Here is an 18,466-nt window from a genome sequence, read left to right on the forward strand (position 1 = left end):
CGTTCTGGCCAAGAGCCGGAGCTAGCCTCTGTCCAACACTCTCCACCCTGGAGCCCCGACGGCATGGGCAGCCGGTCACTCACCTCGGTATCGTAGAGCCGCAGGTCGAGGAAGTAGGGGCGCAAGAGTGACTCGTTGCGGATCTGCTCGATGGCCAGCTCCACGGCGGGGAGCACGCCGCGCCCGATGCTGCCCTTGGCCACCTCCTTGGTGAGCGGCATGAGGCCCATGATGGAGAGCGGCGGGCTGCTGGGCGGCGGCCGGGGGGCGCCCCGCGCCCAGCCCCAGGCCCCGGGCGCCAGCGGCAGCAGCAGCGGCAGCAGCAGGAGCAGCAGCAGGCGCGCAGGCGGCCGTGGCGGCGGCGGCGGCGGCCCGGGCTGCCCAGAGCTCCGCGGGGAAGCCATGCCGCTCCGCGGGCTGCGGGCGCCGGCTCACTCGGCCCGCATGGCCTGCCCCGGCCCGCCGCCCCGCGCCAAGCTCTCCCCTCGGCGCCCGCGCAATGGCGCCGGCCGGGGCCCCGGCTCCGGCTCGGGATCGGGCTCCTGCTCGGCTCAGAACGGCCCCGGCGGCGGCGGCGGCAGTGGCGGCGCCCGTGACGGATCAATCACGCCGGGAAGGGGTGGGAGCCAGCGGAGTGCAGGAGGCGGGGAGCAAGCGAGCAAACGCGGAGAGGGGGGCCGGCGTCTCCGCGCGCGCCTCTCTCCAGCGCGGCCGCCTCGCACCGGGCCGCCTCCGCCCGCCCCCGTGCGCTCTCTGAGCCGCTCTCCCGCCGGGAGCTGCTAGGCGGCAGCCCCTGGAGCCCGGCCGGGGGAGGGCGGGCGACAGGAAACGCGGGAGGCGAAGGCGAGGCTGCTCAGCGGCGGCTCGGGCCGCCTCCAGGGACGGGGACGAACCGTGCGCGCCAGGGGAGGGGGAGGTGCTGGCGCTGCGGCGGCCGTGGGGAGGGCCACCTTCCCAGCACACGCACACGGGCGCCCCCGGCCCGCCGACCGCCGGGAACCAGAGCGCCCGGAGACAGCGATCGGGGAACCAGGACCGCGCTCTGGCACACGCAGCGGCCGCCGCTGCTTCGCTGAGCGCTTCCTGTAGCACCTGCACGGTGGTTTGGAACTGCCTCTGGGAGGTCTGGCCGAGAAGGTCTGGGCGGGCGAACGTTCCACGAAGGCGTCCTAGAGATATCTATCTGCAGGCTACGCTCTCCTGTTCTGCTCTGGCACCCACGGGTCCTGACCGAGGCCGGAGGGTCGTGGAGGACGCCTGCTGGAGCTCGAACGACCCTTGGTGCTAGGCGGTCCGGCCTTTAGGGCCTTGGCTGAGGACACTCCTCCCCTCCCCACCAGACGGAGCAGCCTCCCTTTGCCAACCCCAGGCGAAGCTGGGGTCCGAACCTTGCGTGCACTACCGCCCCCTCCAGGCATTTGACCTCCCCGCGTCCGCACTCCTGACGGGCCCCGCCCTAGAATTCTCCCTCAGGTGGGAGCACTACAGGCCAGACCCCCGAGCACCCCTGGACTTGGCCCTCTCTCTGCCAGGTCGCACTGGCCATGCTGGCCAATCCTAGGCAAAGCAGTCCCAGACCAGATGTGCCCGAATGAGGTGACCTAAGACCTTGGTCCCGTGTGCCTCTTCATGCTTGAAGAATGGGAATCATGGTCATTAATTTATAAAATCCCAGGGGCTGACTAATGCTGGGGACACAGTAGGACATCAAATCACAATACATCCTTGAGCCTGAGCCAGGCATTGTGAGCCATATCGACGACCTGGTAACAAGGATGGGAGTTTAACCTTCCCTGAGCTAATACATGCCTCATAATGTAACCCTCACAACAGCCCTCTGAACTAAGCGTTCTGCGTTAATCACCCTCACTTTACAGGTGAATGCACTGAGGCTCAGGGAGGTTCTGTAGCTAGTCAAAGCACACAGAGCTACGGAGGGAAGAGGGAACCCAGGGCCGACAGGACATCTGTACACAGTGCAGTGAGAGCCAGGATGCCCTGATGCTCTATTGCTCTGGACCTCGGTTCCCTCGGGCACCTGGTGAGGGATGTGCTCCAGATAGTGTCCACAGACCCACTCTTATGGAGCGAGGCGGGGGCAGCCCTGAGTCAGGGCCGGGTTATCAGCAGGAAACAGAAGACCTGAGCAGAGGTTGAGCAGAACCACTGGGAAGTACCTTGGACAGCGCCAGGGAAACCAGGCCAAATTCTCCCAGCGCGGAATTCTCTTTCTAGGCTTCTGTAGACACTCGCAGCTCCACTCAGCCTTTCCTCCTCCCCAAGCTGGACAGTTTGCATGAGCAGAGCTCACCTGAGCATCTCCATAAATATATATTTACATACACACACGGTTAAAGGACAGTGTGACCCCAGACATTTGCTCAGCTGCTCTCTCACTTGACATCACAAACGCCCTCTAATCATAGGCTTGTGGCACTTACCATTCCTCAACTCCTCAGTTCGGGTTTCTGAATGAGCATTTTCAGAGTTTTTTTCTTCTTTTTCTCCTTAGTCATTTGTGTTTTCCTTGTAAACTGTGCCAATATAGGGTATCCACTGACACCTACATCTGGAAATAAGTCGAACACTGAGGTAACTCTGCCTGACATTCACTAACGGACTAAAGGCCCTGCCTGGCATCTTGCCCTCCAGTCTCTCTGTTTCCACTTATGGGGTGACCAGGCCCCCCATGGCCTGGGACCAACCAGCCCTGAGCAGAGGAGCAAGGCCAAGCTCTGATCTCACACCCTATCTCTGATGCCCGGGTTATGAGATCCTAGCCTGGCCTTGTGTTCTAGTTTGGGTAACTGGGTGCCTGGGAGCCTTCCTGAGCGTGAGCTCCTGCCTCAGTCACCAGCCTAGAGTCCATGTTTCTGTAGAGCTGGGGTCCAGCCTCTTACTTTATAATAATCACTCATTCCTTCAAGCAATGTTTCAGAAGCCCTATTACCTGCCGGACAGTGTCCTAGTTGCTGAGGATACAGGAGAGAACCACCAGCCCCAAATCCCTGCCCTTGTAGAAGTGACATTCTAGTGGATAAAGAGAAGCAATAAGTGGGCATAAGAAGATATTTTAGGATGTCAGTTTATGAAAAGTGCTGTGGCGAACAATAAAGCAGGAAAGAAGATGGAGACTGGCAGGGTGGGGCTGCAATTTGAAACAGGGAGGTTAGGGAAGGACACACTAAGGTGACTTCTCAGCAAAGACTTAAAAAGGGTAAGTAAGAAAAACATGCTAATAGTATTCCATGCACAGGAACAACAAAGATAGAGGCTCCGCGACAGAAATGCGCCTGGCATGTTCAAGCAATAGTCTGGAAGCCAATGTGGCAGGAGCAAGGGGCAAAGCAGTAGGGCCCAAGGCCACAAGCAGGTGGGATCGTGTGGGGCCTGGGCCCTGTGAGGGCCTTGGTCTGTACACATGGCACAGGAACCGTGGGAGGGTATTGTGGGGTCAGTGACAGGGCCACTCTGGCTGCCAAGTGGAGAATTAGCGGTTCAAAGGCTGGGAACAGGAATACCAGTTAAGAAGCCATTACAATAAGCCACATCTGGAGCCAGACCAGGGTATAAGCAGAGGAGAGGATGAGAAGCGTCTAGAGTAATAACTGTTCTTATTAATGGGAATAAAATGTGTTGGCCAAGTCCCAGGATTATGGGAAACACTTGATTCCCATGAGCTCATCTACCTTACAACAGAGTTAAGAGAGACTTAGAAAGCAACGTGTTCAGAGTGCACCTCCAGAAAGTGATAAAATGTCAATGTCAGCTCAGGTTTGAATGGCTTAAATTCTTGTCTTCTTCCCATCAACCTGCCTCCTTAGCAATCCTTTCTCCCACACCCTCACCCTACACACAGAAATCAGTCTCCAAACCCCAGCTCAGTGGTTGAGACTTGGTGCCTGCTCCCTTTCTGGGAAGTCTGGGGCTTCATGGCCTATCTGGGTGCCTGTCAGCAGGACACTACATCCCCTTAACCAGGATCCCAACAGTGGGAAGCTAACAGGCCTTCCTCTGCTGCCTGCTCTCCTTCCCTGTGGGGCCGGTCACCCCTGCACCCAGGGCTGCTCGGATCTGCCCTCCACAGCTGCTGCTTCCAGGAACTGGCTCCAGTTTCCAATACCCTCTTCCCAGTTTGACCCAGTCATCCATGCCACCCTCTACTCTAATTCCCAGCAGCAGCAAGGTCTTCTCTTACTTTCTTCTTAAATATATATACATCTTTGCAAACATCTCCCATGTATTTCTCATTCATGTTTACACTGAAATGTTTCTTTCAATCAAATGGCTCAGCCCTTTTTTTTTTTTGAAGTACTTTATTTTTTTTTCATCTCCCCTTTTTTTACATGGTAAGTTACAAATGATGGCTCTAAAAAAGAGTAACTGAATGAATCTAAGTTGCTTTTCCCTTTCCACAAGCCATGTTTTTTAAACTGTAAAATTGGGTTTCAGGCATCCAATGTGATCTGGTGACACAGTTCGAGTAATAATAATAGCTACCATTTATTAAACACCTACCTACTCTGTGCCAGACACCTTGGGATGCACCATCTTAATCTTAACGACTGCCTGAAAAATAAGTGCTAGGATCCCAGTTTTGCAAATTAAGAGACCAAGGCCCAGATTGATTAAATAGTGTGCCTGATGATGCTAGACAGTGGTAGTGACGGGGCCCAGACCCAGTATGTCTGACCCCAATTCCTGCTCCACTTACCTCTCCTTGAAGATGCCCTTGTAGGACTGAGGAGGAAAGTCTTAAAGAGGTAAAGAACCTTGCTGAAGGCCAGCACCAAAGAGAAGTGAAATGAGTTGGCCAGAGTCCCCCAGTGAATTAAAGATGAATCTGGGTCTTCTGGGTGATTAGGGAGGAGAGCATCTGTCCTGGAGAGTCCGTGACTAAATCCTGCAGGAATCATTGCCACGCCTGGGGCAGAACAGCAGAGCCTGGAGCCTCCTCTGGTTTGAGAACTGTGGAAGGTTGCTCCACGTCAGCAGGACAGGTCCTGAAGGGACAGAGGTGGGAAACTGGGTGGTCTCCAGAGGCTGGCAAAAGGGCCAAAGGCCCTCTCATTTAGAGGTTACAGAACCAATAAGATCTTTGACAAAGGGGACCATGGATGGACAAGATGCACATTTCTGGAACAGAGCCTTAGATGGAGAAGAGGCCTATAAAGTCTCTGGTCTCACACGTGTCAAATATATGAATCCCTCTTTACCCCTTAGGGACAGTGATGAGTTTTGGAGCCAGACAGCCCTGGGTTCAGATCCTGGCTTACTAATTATTAGTGATATAGGTTTGAGTAAGTCACTTAACCTCCTGAGCTTCAGTTTCCTCATCTGTAAAATGGGGATAATAATGGTTCGTCTTTCATAGGGTTATGGAGAGGATTAAATATTAACAATAACAGCTAATATGTGTTAAGCACTCACATGTGCCAGCCACTGTTTCAAGCACTTTACATGTAATGAACTCTCTTATTAAGTAAGATAATGCATGTAAAGTACCCAGCACAGTACTAGGTACTTATTAGGCATACAATAAATAACAATAATAATACCACTAAAACTGGCAAGATCAGTGCCTGCAGATCACTCGATCACTTGATTCATGAGGTTTTCACACATGTTTTTCAAAGTCAGCGTTCCTGTAGCTTTTACCCTGGATTCTAATCTCTTGCTGAAGTCCACACCCCACCCCTCCCGGCCCCATTGGCCCTTCACCATCTTGCACTCCAGAACATCATGGGAACTCTGGCTGAAGCCCTCGCTGAAGAGCTGATACATGCTGTTTCCTAATTTCTCTGACCTGCCAGACTAATATTAATAACCCCACAAATAAAGGTGATGGTGACTGGGCTTGTTCTTGGTGAACACACACCCACTACTAGGGGGCACTCCAGTTCTACGTGATCACATATCATTTGTACAATCAGGTCTCCAATGTGGCTGAGGGTCAACACCCAAATCCCCGTTGCCGAAGTCACCCTTTTAGGTCCTCAGGAAACCCGAGCCCTGCTGCAACCCCTGCCCCCTAACCCTTCCTTTCACTCATCTCCCCAAGACCCTTACACGCTCTCTCTGGATCCCTCTACAATGTCCTGCTCTGTCTTGACAGGTAGTTCATCTGGACCGGGGGGACACAGGCTCATTGAAAGCATCTAGGTGCCCTCTGAGAATCTCTTCCTTTTTCATTTTATGCTTGCTCCACTATTTGCTGTGTGCTGGTCATTATCCACCAAAACATCTGGTGTGTCTCGGCTACAGGTCTGGAAATGAGAAAGTTCTGCTTTGTTTTTGACACCTACCCATGCTTGCTCCCCATGCACCACACGAAGCCCCTTTGGTGGTCTGTGACGTTCTTCCAAAGCCTCAACTCATTCTGGGACTGAGTGCCCATGTGTTCCAACAGGTTCCTGCTGCTCCTCCATTCTGAAACCATACTTCCAGTTTCTCTCCATGGTCCTAATTTTTTTTTTTTTTTGGTAAATTTTATTGAAATATAACATATACAGAACAATGAACAAATCTTAAGTGCATGGCTCAGTGAATTTTCACGAAGTGAACACATCCATGTAACCAGCACCAAGAACCTGAACATGAGCAGCACCCAGAGGTGGGTCCCTGGCCAGTCACTACCCTTCCCAAGGGTAACCACCAAGCTAACTGCTAACACTATAGATTAGTTTTTGCTTCTTCTTGGGCTTGATATAAATGGAATTGCCATCTGTCCTCCTTTGTGTCTGCCTCCTTTCACTTAATATTGTGTTTGGGAGATTCATCCACGTTGTTGTATATGGTTGCAGATCTTTTCTTCTCATTGCCGTATGGTCGCCTGAGGCTTTTAAAATCTGACGTCATCACATAGATCCATGTGTATGGTTTTCTCTCCACCCACCTCCAACCTGGCTAGTTGCAACAGAATAACTTGTATCTCTGCCTCTATTCTTATACTTCTCCAACCTAGTCTTCGTTTACCCTACCAAACTGACCTTTCCACATCATGTCACTCCCCAGCTCAAAACATTCTGTGGCTCCCTATTACTTCTAGGATACAAACTCCTAAGCCTGGTGTTATAGGCTATTTGCAATGTGGCTCTGATATTTCTAGCTTTAGCAAGCAGCTCCCTCTCCCTACACCTTTTATATTCTAACTACTTAGAATACATGAGCTGGCCCATAAACATGGACTCCTTTTCTGCCTCCACACATTTGCTAATGCTATTCCTTCAACGTGGAATGCTCTTCCCACTCCTTCTCCCACTGGCAAAATCCTTCAAGACCCAGATCAACTGTCAGCTCCTCTGTGATACCCTCTCCAGTCACTCCAGCAGAAATAATTGCTACCTTTTCTCAGCTCTCAGAGTAAGGCTTGGTTCATGCTGAGAAATAACACTTATCACTTCTTTAAAAGTTAATTACCACATTTCACCATTCTAAGACACACATTCTTATTCATCTCTGGAATTAGGATGCACTTTGCCATTGATGGCATCTTATAGTTGGAAGTATTTTTTTTCTTTCTTGTTAATACATAAAATAATGGTGTCTTAGATTCAGTGAAATACAGTATTTTTTCTTTATCTCAACATATTCTAGAAAAGCTTTTTAGTATCACACTGCATTGTATAGTTAGTCATCCACAAGTCTGGGTCCCTTTCCACGTGTGAGACCATAAGCACATACAAAGCAAGCAATCCGTGTCATTGAATGAAGAGGTGTGCACTGTTCGCTGTACCTGGACGCCTGCACATTTCTACAGTTGGGGGCAGGGGAGGCAAGGACAGCCCCTGAGTGTGGTTCTTCATGAGGTTCCTCACAAGGGCGAAAGGATTACCCTTTTCCTCCTGAGCTGCTGAGGGCCAGGAGACAGTAGCGGAGGGCTGGAGTCAGCCACAGAAGTCTCTCTCCCCTGTGGCTGGCTGTCATGTCAGCTTGCAAGGGGAGCAGGGAGTTACATGGGATTAATTTAATGCCCAATTCTTGATCAGCAAAGCAATCTTCAATTATAACATCATTCCTATTGGGTAAATATGATTTGCTTTCCAAGGATCTGATTTATGGCCTGGTTTTCAGGAGCACGCTGGGATAGAAAGCAGTAGCATCCTATCGTGCCAATCTTCTTCCAAGTCTCTCTTTTTGAATAACAACAGTGAGTCCTTTAATTTGCTTTTTGCTAATGAAATCAGTTTTTCCTCCTGCCCCCCACCACCACTCTATATTATATTAAATAACAAAGAACAAAGATAGGCAGACGTCTGAGTTTAGTGGTATTTTAGTTACGCTTTGCTCATTTCTTAATATTCCAAGCATTCGAATTGCATAGGTGATTTAGGTGAAGTCCAACATATTCGTTTTAATGCATTTGGGCTGCTATAACAAAATAACTTAGACTGGGTAATCTGCTGTTTGTAAAACAAGATTCAGTGTCTGGTGAGGCCCCGTCCCTCATAGATGGTGCCTTCTGCGTCCTCGCATGGCAGCAGGGGAAGAAGACTCTCTCAAACCTCTTCCCTAAGGGCACTGATCTCATTCGTGAAGGTGGAGCCTTCATGACATCATCACTTCCTAAAGGCGCTACCTCTGAATACCAACATGGGGATTAGGTTTCAACATGAATTTCAGAGGGACACAAACATTCAGACCATAGCAATGTCCTACTGTTTATTCACATGCTTCTAAAATTTGGAGCTACAACATAGTCAAACAGTCTGAGATGACACACTTTATGTGATGAATGATACTCTCATTTCCTGATATCGCACCACCCTGCACAAGACCCCCTGCAGCGCATAGATCCGCGGCTGTTTAAAGGATCGGTTTGGAGGAAAATTTGTTCCCATGTTCATTAGGTATACTGCACAAAGGAACAAGTTTACAGGGTTTTCTCCAGTTTTAGGTCGGTTTTATAAGGAGCTCGCTATAGGTATCAGGTGTTGCCTTCTGCTGCATGGTTTTCCTGGGCATTTCAAGGGCATGGGGATTGCCAGGCCGATGAGCATGATAAAGTTCAATTGCATGGCCATCTGGACTTCCTTTGGGGAGTTTCTTTGATTGATATCTTTATTTTGTCAAGATCTAGGAAAACACTTAATTCTTTCATACGATGTTCATTATCTTTTAGCAAATGAGATGCCTCTGGGAATTTTCTGAATTCCATCTTCTCCTTCAAAAAAATGGATACCATTACTTGCAATGTGAAAACAAATAAAAAGTTCCTTGCTTCTGAGAGTAGTGAACTCTGGCTAATAGGACCAGGGATAAGGGATAACCGGAGGGGTAAAAACAGATTTATTTTCTACCTTATACTGTTTGAATTATCTTTCACCATAAGCATGTATTCCTTTTATTAAAAAAAGTTTCTTGTTATCACTTTGCAGTTTTGTTATTGCTTTTGGTTCTATTCTTTTCCCTTTTATGTTCATTTTGTAAAGTTTGTCCAGAGGATGACAAGTTCAGTTCATTAAAAATCTCGAACACCACCACCACAACAAAAAGATTTTTTAAAAAAACCAAAACCCACTGCATTTGATATTTATTGTTTACTATTGCTTCTCCTGTTTCAATTCTTTTTATCTCTTTGATTTTTTTCAATATTAGATTTTATCTTAGAAACAAAGAGAAGTCATCAGTGTCTCTCAATTTGGGGAGAGGGTGGTTAGGAACCCTCTGGAGAATCTTGGGGAGGTGCAGATTCCCTCTGCAGAGCAAGGCACAGACAGCTCAGGGTCGTGCCCCATCCCCACTCGGGCCTTGTATCTGTCCAGTGTCATCTAGATGCACACATCACCTCACTGAATTATCATTAATGATGCTGTGAGGCATTTGAATGCCCATTTTTCAGAAGAGGAAATGGGTTCTTAGAGAGTTTGGATGATTTGCCCAAGACAGTACAGGGAAGGTGAAAAATTTTGCATGGCAATTCTGGACTTAAGGAGCCATCCAGTCTTTTCCACCACACCACAGCTTCAAGGTTAAGTACATGTTTGATTTTGTAACTTTTCATATTATTTTATTTCCCTTTGTCAAAGGTGGGCATTTAGTGTCTCATACCGTTCCTTTGCCATTTCTTTTGGCAAAGTCCCCTGCTGCTTGCATGTTCTTCTCTGGACATGGTTCGATGCTGGCTATGAGTCTCCAAGGGCATCAGTTGCTTTACTGGCACCTTGGAGGTCCTTATAAAGCAACCCAGATGGGAGTCTGAGGGCCTGCAGTTCAATCCTCACTTCAGCACTCTGGCAGGTGACAGCACAACCTCTAGGGGCAGGGAAGAGGGGGGTGCAGGGAGGAGAGACGGCGGAGCCAAAGGAGGAGACATGGGGACTGTGTCCTTTCCCCAACATGTCGACACTTGGGAGCTCTTTGGCTTCAGCTTCTTCTTTTTAAAATGGGGTGAAAAACGATCATGAGCAAGTTTAGCAACAAAAACTGTATTGAGCATTTACCATGTACCTGACCCTGTGCTTAGTTAGCACTTTACAGCTCTCAGAATTCTCTGGGTCAGATTCATTTTCACTCCCTCTGGTCTACCACATACTCTGTGCTTCTCAACTTTTTTCCCAATCTTCACTTTGTTTATTTGTACAAATTTATGGGGTATATGTGTAGTTATGTTACATGCATAGATTGGTAGTGGTCAAGTTAGGGCTTTTAGGGTACTTATCATCCAAATTACATTGTACCTATTAACCAATTTCTCATCATCTTCCCCCTCAAGCACACACTCTCACCCTTCCGAGTCTCCATTAGCTATCAATTCACACTCTACATCCATGTGAATGCATTGCTTTTAGTATTCATGTAAGAGTGAGAACGTTATACTGTACATTTTTGTAATCTACTGCTGGTGTAACAAACTACCCCCAAAATTTGTGGCTTAGAATAACAACTACTTTTTTGTGTGTGCCTGTAATCTGGGCTGGGCTCAGCTTGGAAGTTCTTCTGCTGGTCTTCAAAAAGGCATGAACACTGGGAGACCATCTCAGCACACACTGGGCTGTCTGACTCTATCCATCCCCTCCCACGAGTGGAGCTACTTCAGATCAGGAGTTGTGTCCCCTGAGCCAGCACAGTTCTCAGCACAGAGTTGGGGGCTTAGAGAAGAGGAGAGAAGAGGCAATTCCCTAAACAGGAGTCGGGAAACCTGGGCTCTGGACCCGTTTTGCCACAGCGTGATGTTCGGGCCAATCCCTTGCCCCTCTCTGGACCTCAGTTTCCCCATCTACCCATAAGAGGCTGAACAGATCTTTCAGACCTTTTGTATGCAGCTGGCATTCTGTGATTGCACAGGCAGAGTCCAGCATCCTTGATAAGGCTCAAAGGCCCCAAGGGCCTCCCCCAACCCGCTTTGCCAACCACAGACCCCAGGGCCCAGCCATACCCCACTTCTTGCTGTTCCCTGGATAAACTGCTCCTAGGCCTCTGTTCCCTTGCTTGTGTTATTCCCTCTGCCTGGATGATCATACTCTTCCCCACTCATCCTTTGAGGGCACAATGCACATTTTTTTAAACCTCATTTGCAGAGGTTGAGTTGGAGTCACACATTCATCATCCATTCTACACAAGGCTCTTCTCCCGCTTTGCTTTTTCCCTTCGTCCCTAATTCCCACTTCTCTCCCAACCTTCGACATGGTCACTCCTCCAGTGTGCCCCACAGATGTCACATATTTATCTATCCTTATTAAACATTCATTCCTCTAGCAGTGGTGCCTAGGCTACCTCCCACTCTCCGTTTTCACAAGCAGCACTGTAAATGTCCTTGCACGTCTTTCCTTAGGGACCGACAGGAGAGTTTCTCTGCAGCACATACACTTAGGATTGGGACTGCTGGATCACAGGTATAGTAATTGGTCTAACCAGAAAACAGAAACTACCTGAGTATTTAACACAGAGGAACTTGGAATGCAGGGGATTAGTTACTTGGGGAATGGAGAGTACAAAACTGCTTGGGGATGGGGAGGCAGTCCAGAAACTAGTAACAGCAGGAAACGGCCACCTTCCCTAGGCTGGAGGGACAGGCAGGGGAGAGGTTAGCTGGTAAAGCTGGCATCACAGCTGAGCCACTGGGACAGAGCTGGCCCTTTGGAAGAGATGCAGCCACTGCTTGGAGATGCCACCTAAGGCCAAGAGGGAGAACACTCTGGCTTCTCCCTTCCTCTGACAGTCTGCAGCAAGATGGCAGAACAGGAAGTCCCAGATGCACATGTCAGTCATCACCCCAAACTGCCACAGCTCAGTGCTGAGTGGGATCCCATTGGCCATGATATCTCTCTCCGGGTGAAAGAGCAGAGCCTGTCAGGGTCTCTCAGTGGAAGGCAGCTGACAAGGAGCCTGGGAAATGACACCTGCAGGGACCAAATCCCCATGACAACTGGACAGCAGGAGGATGAGAAACCCATCTCAGGGCACACAAGCCTGGGGCTGGCACTTCAGGCAGCACATACCACTTCCCTAAAATATGCCAGGCTGCTGTCTGGATGGCTGTGCCAGGGAACATGACCCACATCCTTGCCAACACTTTTGTAATCCACTCTTCTAATGTTTGAAGTTGATGGGTATAAAATGGAGTCTTCTTGTAATTTGCATTTCTCTCAGTTACGGGTGAGGTTGAGCCTCTCTTCATATACTTGTCAGCTAGTCAAGGTTCTGCTTCTGCGAACTACCTTTTCTTGGTTTGCAAATATTTCTTGTAGAATCTAGCTATGAATCCCTTGTTACAACCTTGTCATATTGAGACACTCCAAATACCTTCTCCCTATGTCCTCTGTTTAAACAGAAATCTTAATTTTTATGTAGTCTAATCTATGATTATGATTTGCCTTAAGACTGTGCTTTTGTCTCTTGTTAAGAAGTCTATTCCCACTTACCAGCTCTCTGACCCTGTCAGGTCACGCCCTCAGTTTCCCGTATTGCAGTTCCACAAGCCTCTAACCGCAGAGGGAGGAAGAACCTTGGTTGTTTATCCAGATTTTCTACAAAGCCCAATTTCGAGCTATTGTCTCAGGGAGATGTTCTCTGTCTCTGCTTCCAGGCTGAGTGTTCATCACTAAAGAAGATTTTGTTTTCTGGGGTGTTAACTTCCCAGAGAACATACTAGACATCGTCATCACAAATAACACCGCAGTTGGAAATAGCAAGGCAGAATATGAAGGAAAGATGCACGTAACAAAACTGGCTTCCAAACCACATCCCTCTCAGGGAACTGCAAGAAAAGAAAGTAAATAAAAAGTTGAAAGTTAGCATTTCTCATGTCTTAAGGGAATATACATGCTTTAAATTCATTTTTATTCCCTTCATGTTCTTAAAGGGTTCCGAAAGCAACACATTTCATGGTTGTGCAGAGACGGATAGAGGCTTGGACTCAGATGGCAGATGGATGCCAGTCTGACACGCAGCTGATCTGTGATCTTCCACAACTCGCTCCACCTGTCTGAGCTGCAGTTTCACCCCAGCTTGCAAAACGGGATTTACCACGTATACTTTTCCTTAAGAAGCTTCAACTGGAGAGTGGAAATGGAATTGCTTTGCAACTTTTACAAATTTTTTAAGCACTTATTGTGTGCTAGGCACTGGGGGTACTTTTTCTCATTTAATCCTCATGAACACTACAGAAGGAGGGATTTATTATCCCCATTTTACAGGTGGGAAAACCGAGAGATTCAGAGGTACAGAGAGATTAAGGAACTCCTTCAGGCTCACACAGTTGGGATTGCTATGCCCCTGTCCTTAGTTGGACTGGAAACATGGAGCTTTTTAATTTGGGGACCTCAGCTCTCTTTAGTATCTCTCAAGTTCTTCCAGACTAAAACACGCCATCTTCCTCCCCTGGGAACGAGGTTAGAAACAAATCGCAGACAGTGCTTTCTCGGTCTTCCCTCCCCCACAGCTTAGGCAGCTCTTGAAGCCCTGGCAACCCCAGGGATCCCCAAACCTGGCTGCGGAGGCTTGGGAAGTCCTCCGAGACAGCCATGAGGTGGTTTCCATAGCTCCAAGCAAGTGGAAAAGGGATGGGAGGACCTCATCTATCCCAAGGAGCAGAAGGCGAGTGAGGGCCCCAGAGGTGCAGCTTCCCATGAACACAACAGGACTCAGACACAGCCCTCGGTGACAATGTGGGGAGGGGCTTCATCCAAGGGTGAGACTTCCCCAAGCTCTGCAGGGCCAGGAGATTGTCCAGCTCCACAGTCCCTGCCTCCACTCCCAGGAGATGAAGCTGCCTGTACCCCCGTGGGTGAACAGAGGACGAAGGTGCTGGAGGGCACAGCCTTAGTGTCAGAGGGTGTGGTGCGGTGGCTTGGAGTAAACACAGCCATGGATGAGTGCTCTGGAGCCACCCCTGGGTGCCACTTGCCAGCTTAGGCTAAGGGTCCTGGGGCTATGGCTTGGGGTAGTGCTCTCAGATGCCCCCCTCCCCTTGAGGCTGGATGGAGACCATTTCCCTCCAAGCCCCATTCACAGGAAACTCCCAGGTCCCAGCCAGCAGGGAGCCGAAGGGCCCAGCCTGTCAATTCAGGCTCATGTCAGCTGATGAACAAGGAGCAATGGGTCTCCTTTCCTTTCTTCGAAAATGGTTATCAAGTCACAGCATGTCAGAGCTGGAAGGAACCTCAGAGATGCTCACATTGAACTGCCTTACGGTGCATGTGGGAAAACAGGCTCAGAGAGGGCAAGCAAAGCTGCACAGCACAGCGGCTGCCACTCTGGGCCTACATTCCCAGCAATGCTCTGCTTAAATGATTCCTAGCAGCCCCGTGATAAAAGTCCTCACCCCCACGAGACCTCTGCTGGATTTGGGGGCTGCAATGAAACCAGGATAGTCCTCCAGAATTTGAAAACTTAAAGGCATAGCCCTTTTGATTTTAAAATTTCATCCTGATTTGTTTTGGTTCATATGGTTTACAGAAATATTGTTTCTCCCCAAAAAACAAAGAAATGATGGCTTCCCCGTGAAATCCTTGGGAGGTGTGGGACTGAGGACATGTTCTGCTTCCCGCCTCGCAGAGCCCATGGGGAAGCAGAGAAATCCCAAGCCCAGGGCTTCCCAGGGAGAGACACTACGATGCTGGAACAAACATCAAAGGAAGGTGTGATTGGCGAAGTGGAAAACAGTGAATTGAGAGTTGAGAGACTTAAGTGCAAGTTGCAGTTTTGTCATTGGTCTCTTGTGTGACCTTGGGCAGGCACCATCCCATTCTGGGCCTATTTAACCACCCATAACTTGGGGCAAAGGAGACCGGATGCTCTCTAAGTGCCCTTCCAGCTTCAGCACCAACAGGGACCCAGGTTTCCCTTCTGTCCCTGGGCACCATCTCTACCTTTCCGCCGTGCTTGCAAAGCCTGGGAAGGGGGAGGGGTGGGTGTTTTTCTTCCATTTTAGCTCAGATTTATTAAGTGACTTGTCCACGTTTCTCTGGAAGTGACAGCTGATGAACAAGGAGTTCCTGAGGTGCTTTGTCCAGATCCAGCCATGGAAATCGGGGGAAAGACAAAAAATTTCCAGCTTGCTCTGGGTTGACGTAGTTGCTAGAGGATGATGTTAATTCTGCTGTTTACAGAAATAAGTCCAGTGTGAGTCGAAGCTTTTTGGTGTTTAAAACCAGATGGTATTTCCTGCCTTGATCAGCCTCAGAGCTTTGGTTCCCATGGCAACCCTGAAGTTCCACCTACTGCAACTTCCCAGTTCTCCAAGCTTCTTCCTCTTCCACCATCGTGCCAGGGTCCCTGGAGAATAAAGCCACTAACTAGCATGTGCATCGCCCTTTACAGTTTACAGCACACTCCAGCATCTATTGCCTTGTTTACTCGTCACCACAGCCTTGCCAGATTTTACAGATGGGAAAACTGAGGCCTCGGAGATGAAGTGATCTGCCCTCTTATCCCTCAGTGGTATCAGTAGGACTCAAACCCAAGTTTTCTGACGCTGGACCTGACCTGGGGTCCCCTAAGCCAGGATGAATATGAATACCCTGCCCTGCAGACCTGCTTTGCTTATGAATCCTAAATGGTCAATTCCATAAATGAGGCAGGTCTCGATCAAGGTATGTCATCTTCAGGCAAGTTACTTAACTTCTCTGTTTGCCTCACTTTGCTCATCTGTAAACCGGGTAGTAATAACGGTACCTCTGGATGGAAGAGAGGAGTAAATGTGCATGTGAAAGTGCTGACTGGAGTTGAAGGAGAAGCCTGGGGGAGTCTCGGTTCTTCCCCAACCATCCATGTGACATTGCTTGCAGAAGCTGTTTCCCATTTCCCCCTCTGTGTAAGAGGTAACAGCATCAGAGTGCTCACATGATGTTGTGCCTAAGATTAATGTACCACCGCTTTGCACACTGCAGTGTGTATATGCATCCCCTGGGGACTGTGCAGGGCCTGCATTTCTTATAAGCATCCAGGGAACGCCAAAGCTATTGGTCCATGGACCCCACTTTGTCTTTGTTTAGAGACAGGGTCTTGGCTCTCTCACCTAGCTAGGCTGGAGTGCAGTGGCGCCATCATAGCTCACTGCAGCCTTCGAATGCTGGGCTCAAGTGATTTTCCCACCTCAGTCTCCCTGGTAGCTGGGACTATAGTCACCACACCTCGCTAATCTGTTTTGTAGAGATGCGGGGAGAAGGGGAGAGGGCAGGGGACGGCGGGTTTTGCTATGTTGCTCGGGCTGGTCGTGAACTCCTGGCCTCAGCAATTCTTCCACCTCAGCCTCCCAAAGTGCTGGGATTACAGGTGTGAGCCACTATGCCCAGCCCACAGATCACATTTTGAGAGGCAAGACTGTAGCTAGAAAAGCACTACTCAAGTGTCATGAATGATTAATTATGCAGAGAGCCATGCCCACATCAGCAGGAAGCTCAAGGAGTTTGGAGAGCTCACTGGGAGTGTGAGCAGGAGCCCATTTGGAGTTTTCCCCAGGTGTGAAACCCTGACAGAGTGCTCCTTAGGCCCCAGCCCTGGAATCTGCACATCCTGGAACCCCATGGGCTTCTGCTGACACCTACACTTGATTTGGGGGCTCTCAACAGAGGACAGAAAAACAACGTGTTATATCTTGCACAACAGAATAGACTCATTGATAATGACTTGCACAATTCTTTAAAAATAAAAATGAACTTTCTAAAATTAAAAAAGGTGACACAGGAATACTAAGTGACCTGTGTTTCAGTGCATGACAGAAAGGGGACTGACGTAGACCTACTACACAGCTCTAAAAGCCTGCACCTTCTGCTTTCTTTCCCCCTAATTTTCTTTGCTCTGTCTTCTTCCTTATATGATTATGGTTTATAAACTGAATTATGTGTATTGCTACCCAATTAACAAATATTTTCCAATCATTCTCACCATAAATCTGGCCAGTGCCTTCCTGGCCCTTGTCACAGGTCCACAACCTAGCTCTGTGGCTGTTGACAAGGAGGTCATACGTCCTGACCTCCTTTGGGGCATCTACCTAGGAAATGAGAAGAAATGAATCGTTAAAAGCTTCAGATGCTGAGGACACCTGCCCTGTGCCAGGCACCGTGCTGGGCACTCGGACTGCCTGTCCTCACACCAGCCCTCGGAGCCAGGACTGTTACTGGTCCAGTGGGTCACCAGCTCCGCACAGGCAGGGACCTTGCTGTACTCCCCTGGCACTTCCCCAGTGCCCACCATGGTGTGCCACCAGTGCCTGCCTGCCTGGGAAGGGCTGTGGGCCCCCCACACTGCCCCTGGCATGCCTGAGGCTCCAGGTGGGCGATGGAAGTTCCCCTGGAAGATCCGGTCTGACGCAGGCTCTTGACTGTTGCCCCTTGTGAGGATGTGTCCAGGCAGCTTTCCCTGTGGCCACCTCATTCTATAGAAGCCACCATGACTTTGATGGACAGCTGAAGCTCTAGCACCTTCTCTGTGGCTGAGGCTCCCCTCCGAGCGTGCACAGCCTGATCACTTAGGAAGCCCCTGTCACAGCTCGGCTCCCTGGGAGGCACACTCTGAGATCAGCCTCAGCTGTTGCCTAGGGTCTGGTCTCTGGATGGGCACCTGTGGAGGTGGGTGGGGGGCAGGACTGGGCGGGAGGAGGGGCTGTGGGCTGTGGCTGAGGTGGGCGAGCAGGTGGGAGGGGTGGGAGGCCACAGGCTGGGGCCCCCTGAAGGCATCGACACTTGAACAGGTCCCTTGGAGTGGGCATCCACGCCAGTGCCTCTGCACTTCTGAGAACACTCATCCGGGGGCTCAAAGGGAGTGTTTTTGATTGTGCTGAAAGTGGAGACAATTGTTCCACTAAAGAGCTGTGAGCAAGAGAAGCGGAGACGCTTAAGAGAGGAAATGTGAACTAGAGAAGTGGCAAGAGGGCCCCAGCACAGGAGGTGACTTCCCCAGGGTCAGACCAGCCCCACCCCATTCGGGGTGCATTTGTGAAGCATTTTCTGTGCTGGGCCCTGGGAACGCTGGCGTGAAACCCTCGGTGCCTCTACATCCCCAACCAAGGGGTACGTGTATGGGA

At 49.7% G+C, this 18,466-nt stretch overlaps 1 protein-coding gene across 1 annotated transcript in view; it reads right to left on the minus strand.

The window, feature by feature from the left end:
* Positions 1-602, minus strand: part of GABBR2 (gamma-aminobutyric acid type B receptor subunit 2) — a 366,525-nt gene extending 365,923 nt beyond the window's left edge. The window contains exon 1 of the mRNA XM_069474472.1: positions 84-602. Coding sequence (XP_069330573.1) covers positions 84-404 — 321 coding nt within the window. The 5' untranslated portion in view covers positions 405-602. The remainder of the gene's footprint in view (positions 1-83) is intronic.
* Positions 603-18,466: the final 17,864 nt, after the last annotated feature.

The sequence above is a fragment of the Eulemur rufifrons genome, chromosome 7 (genome assembly GCF_041146395.1).
Source record: "Eulemur rufifrons isolate Redbay chromosome 7, OSU_ERuf_1, whole genome shotgun sequence".
Lineage (NCBI taxonomy): Eukaryota > Metazoa > Chordata > Mammalia > Primates > Lemuridae > Eulemur > Eulemur rufifrons.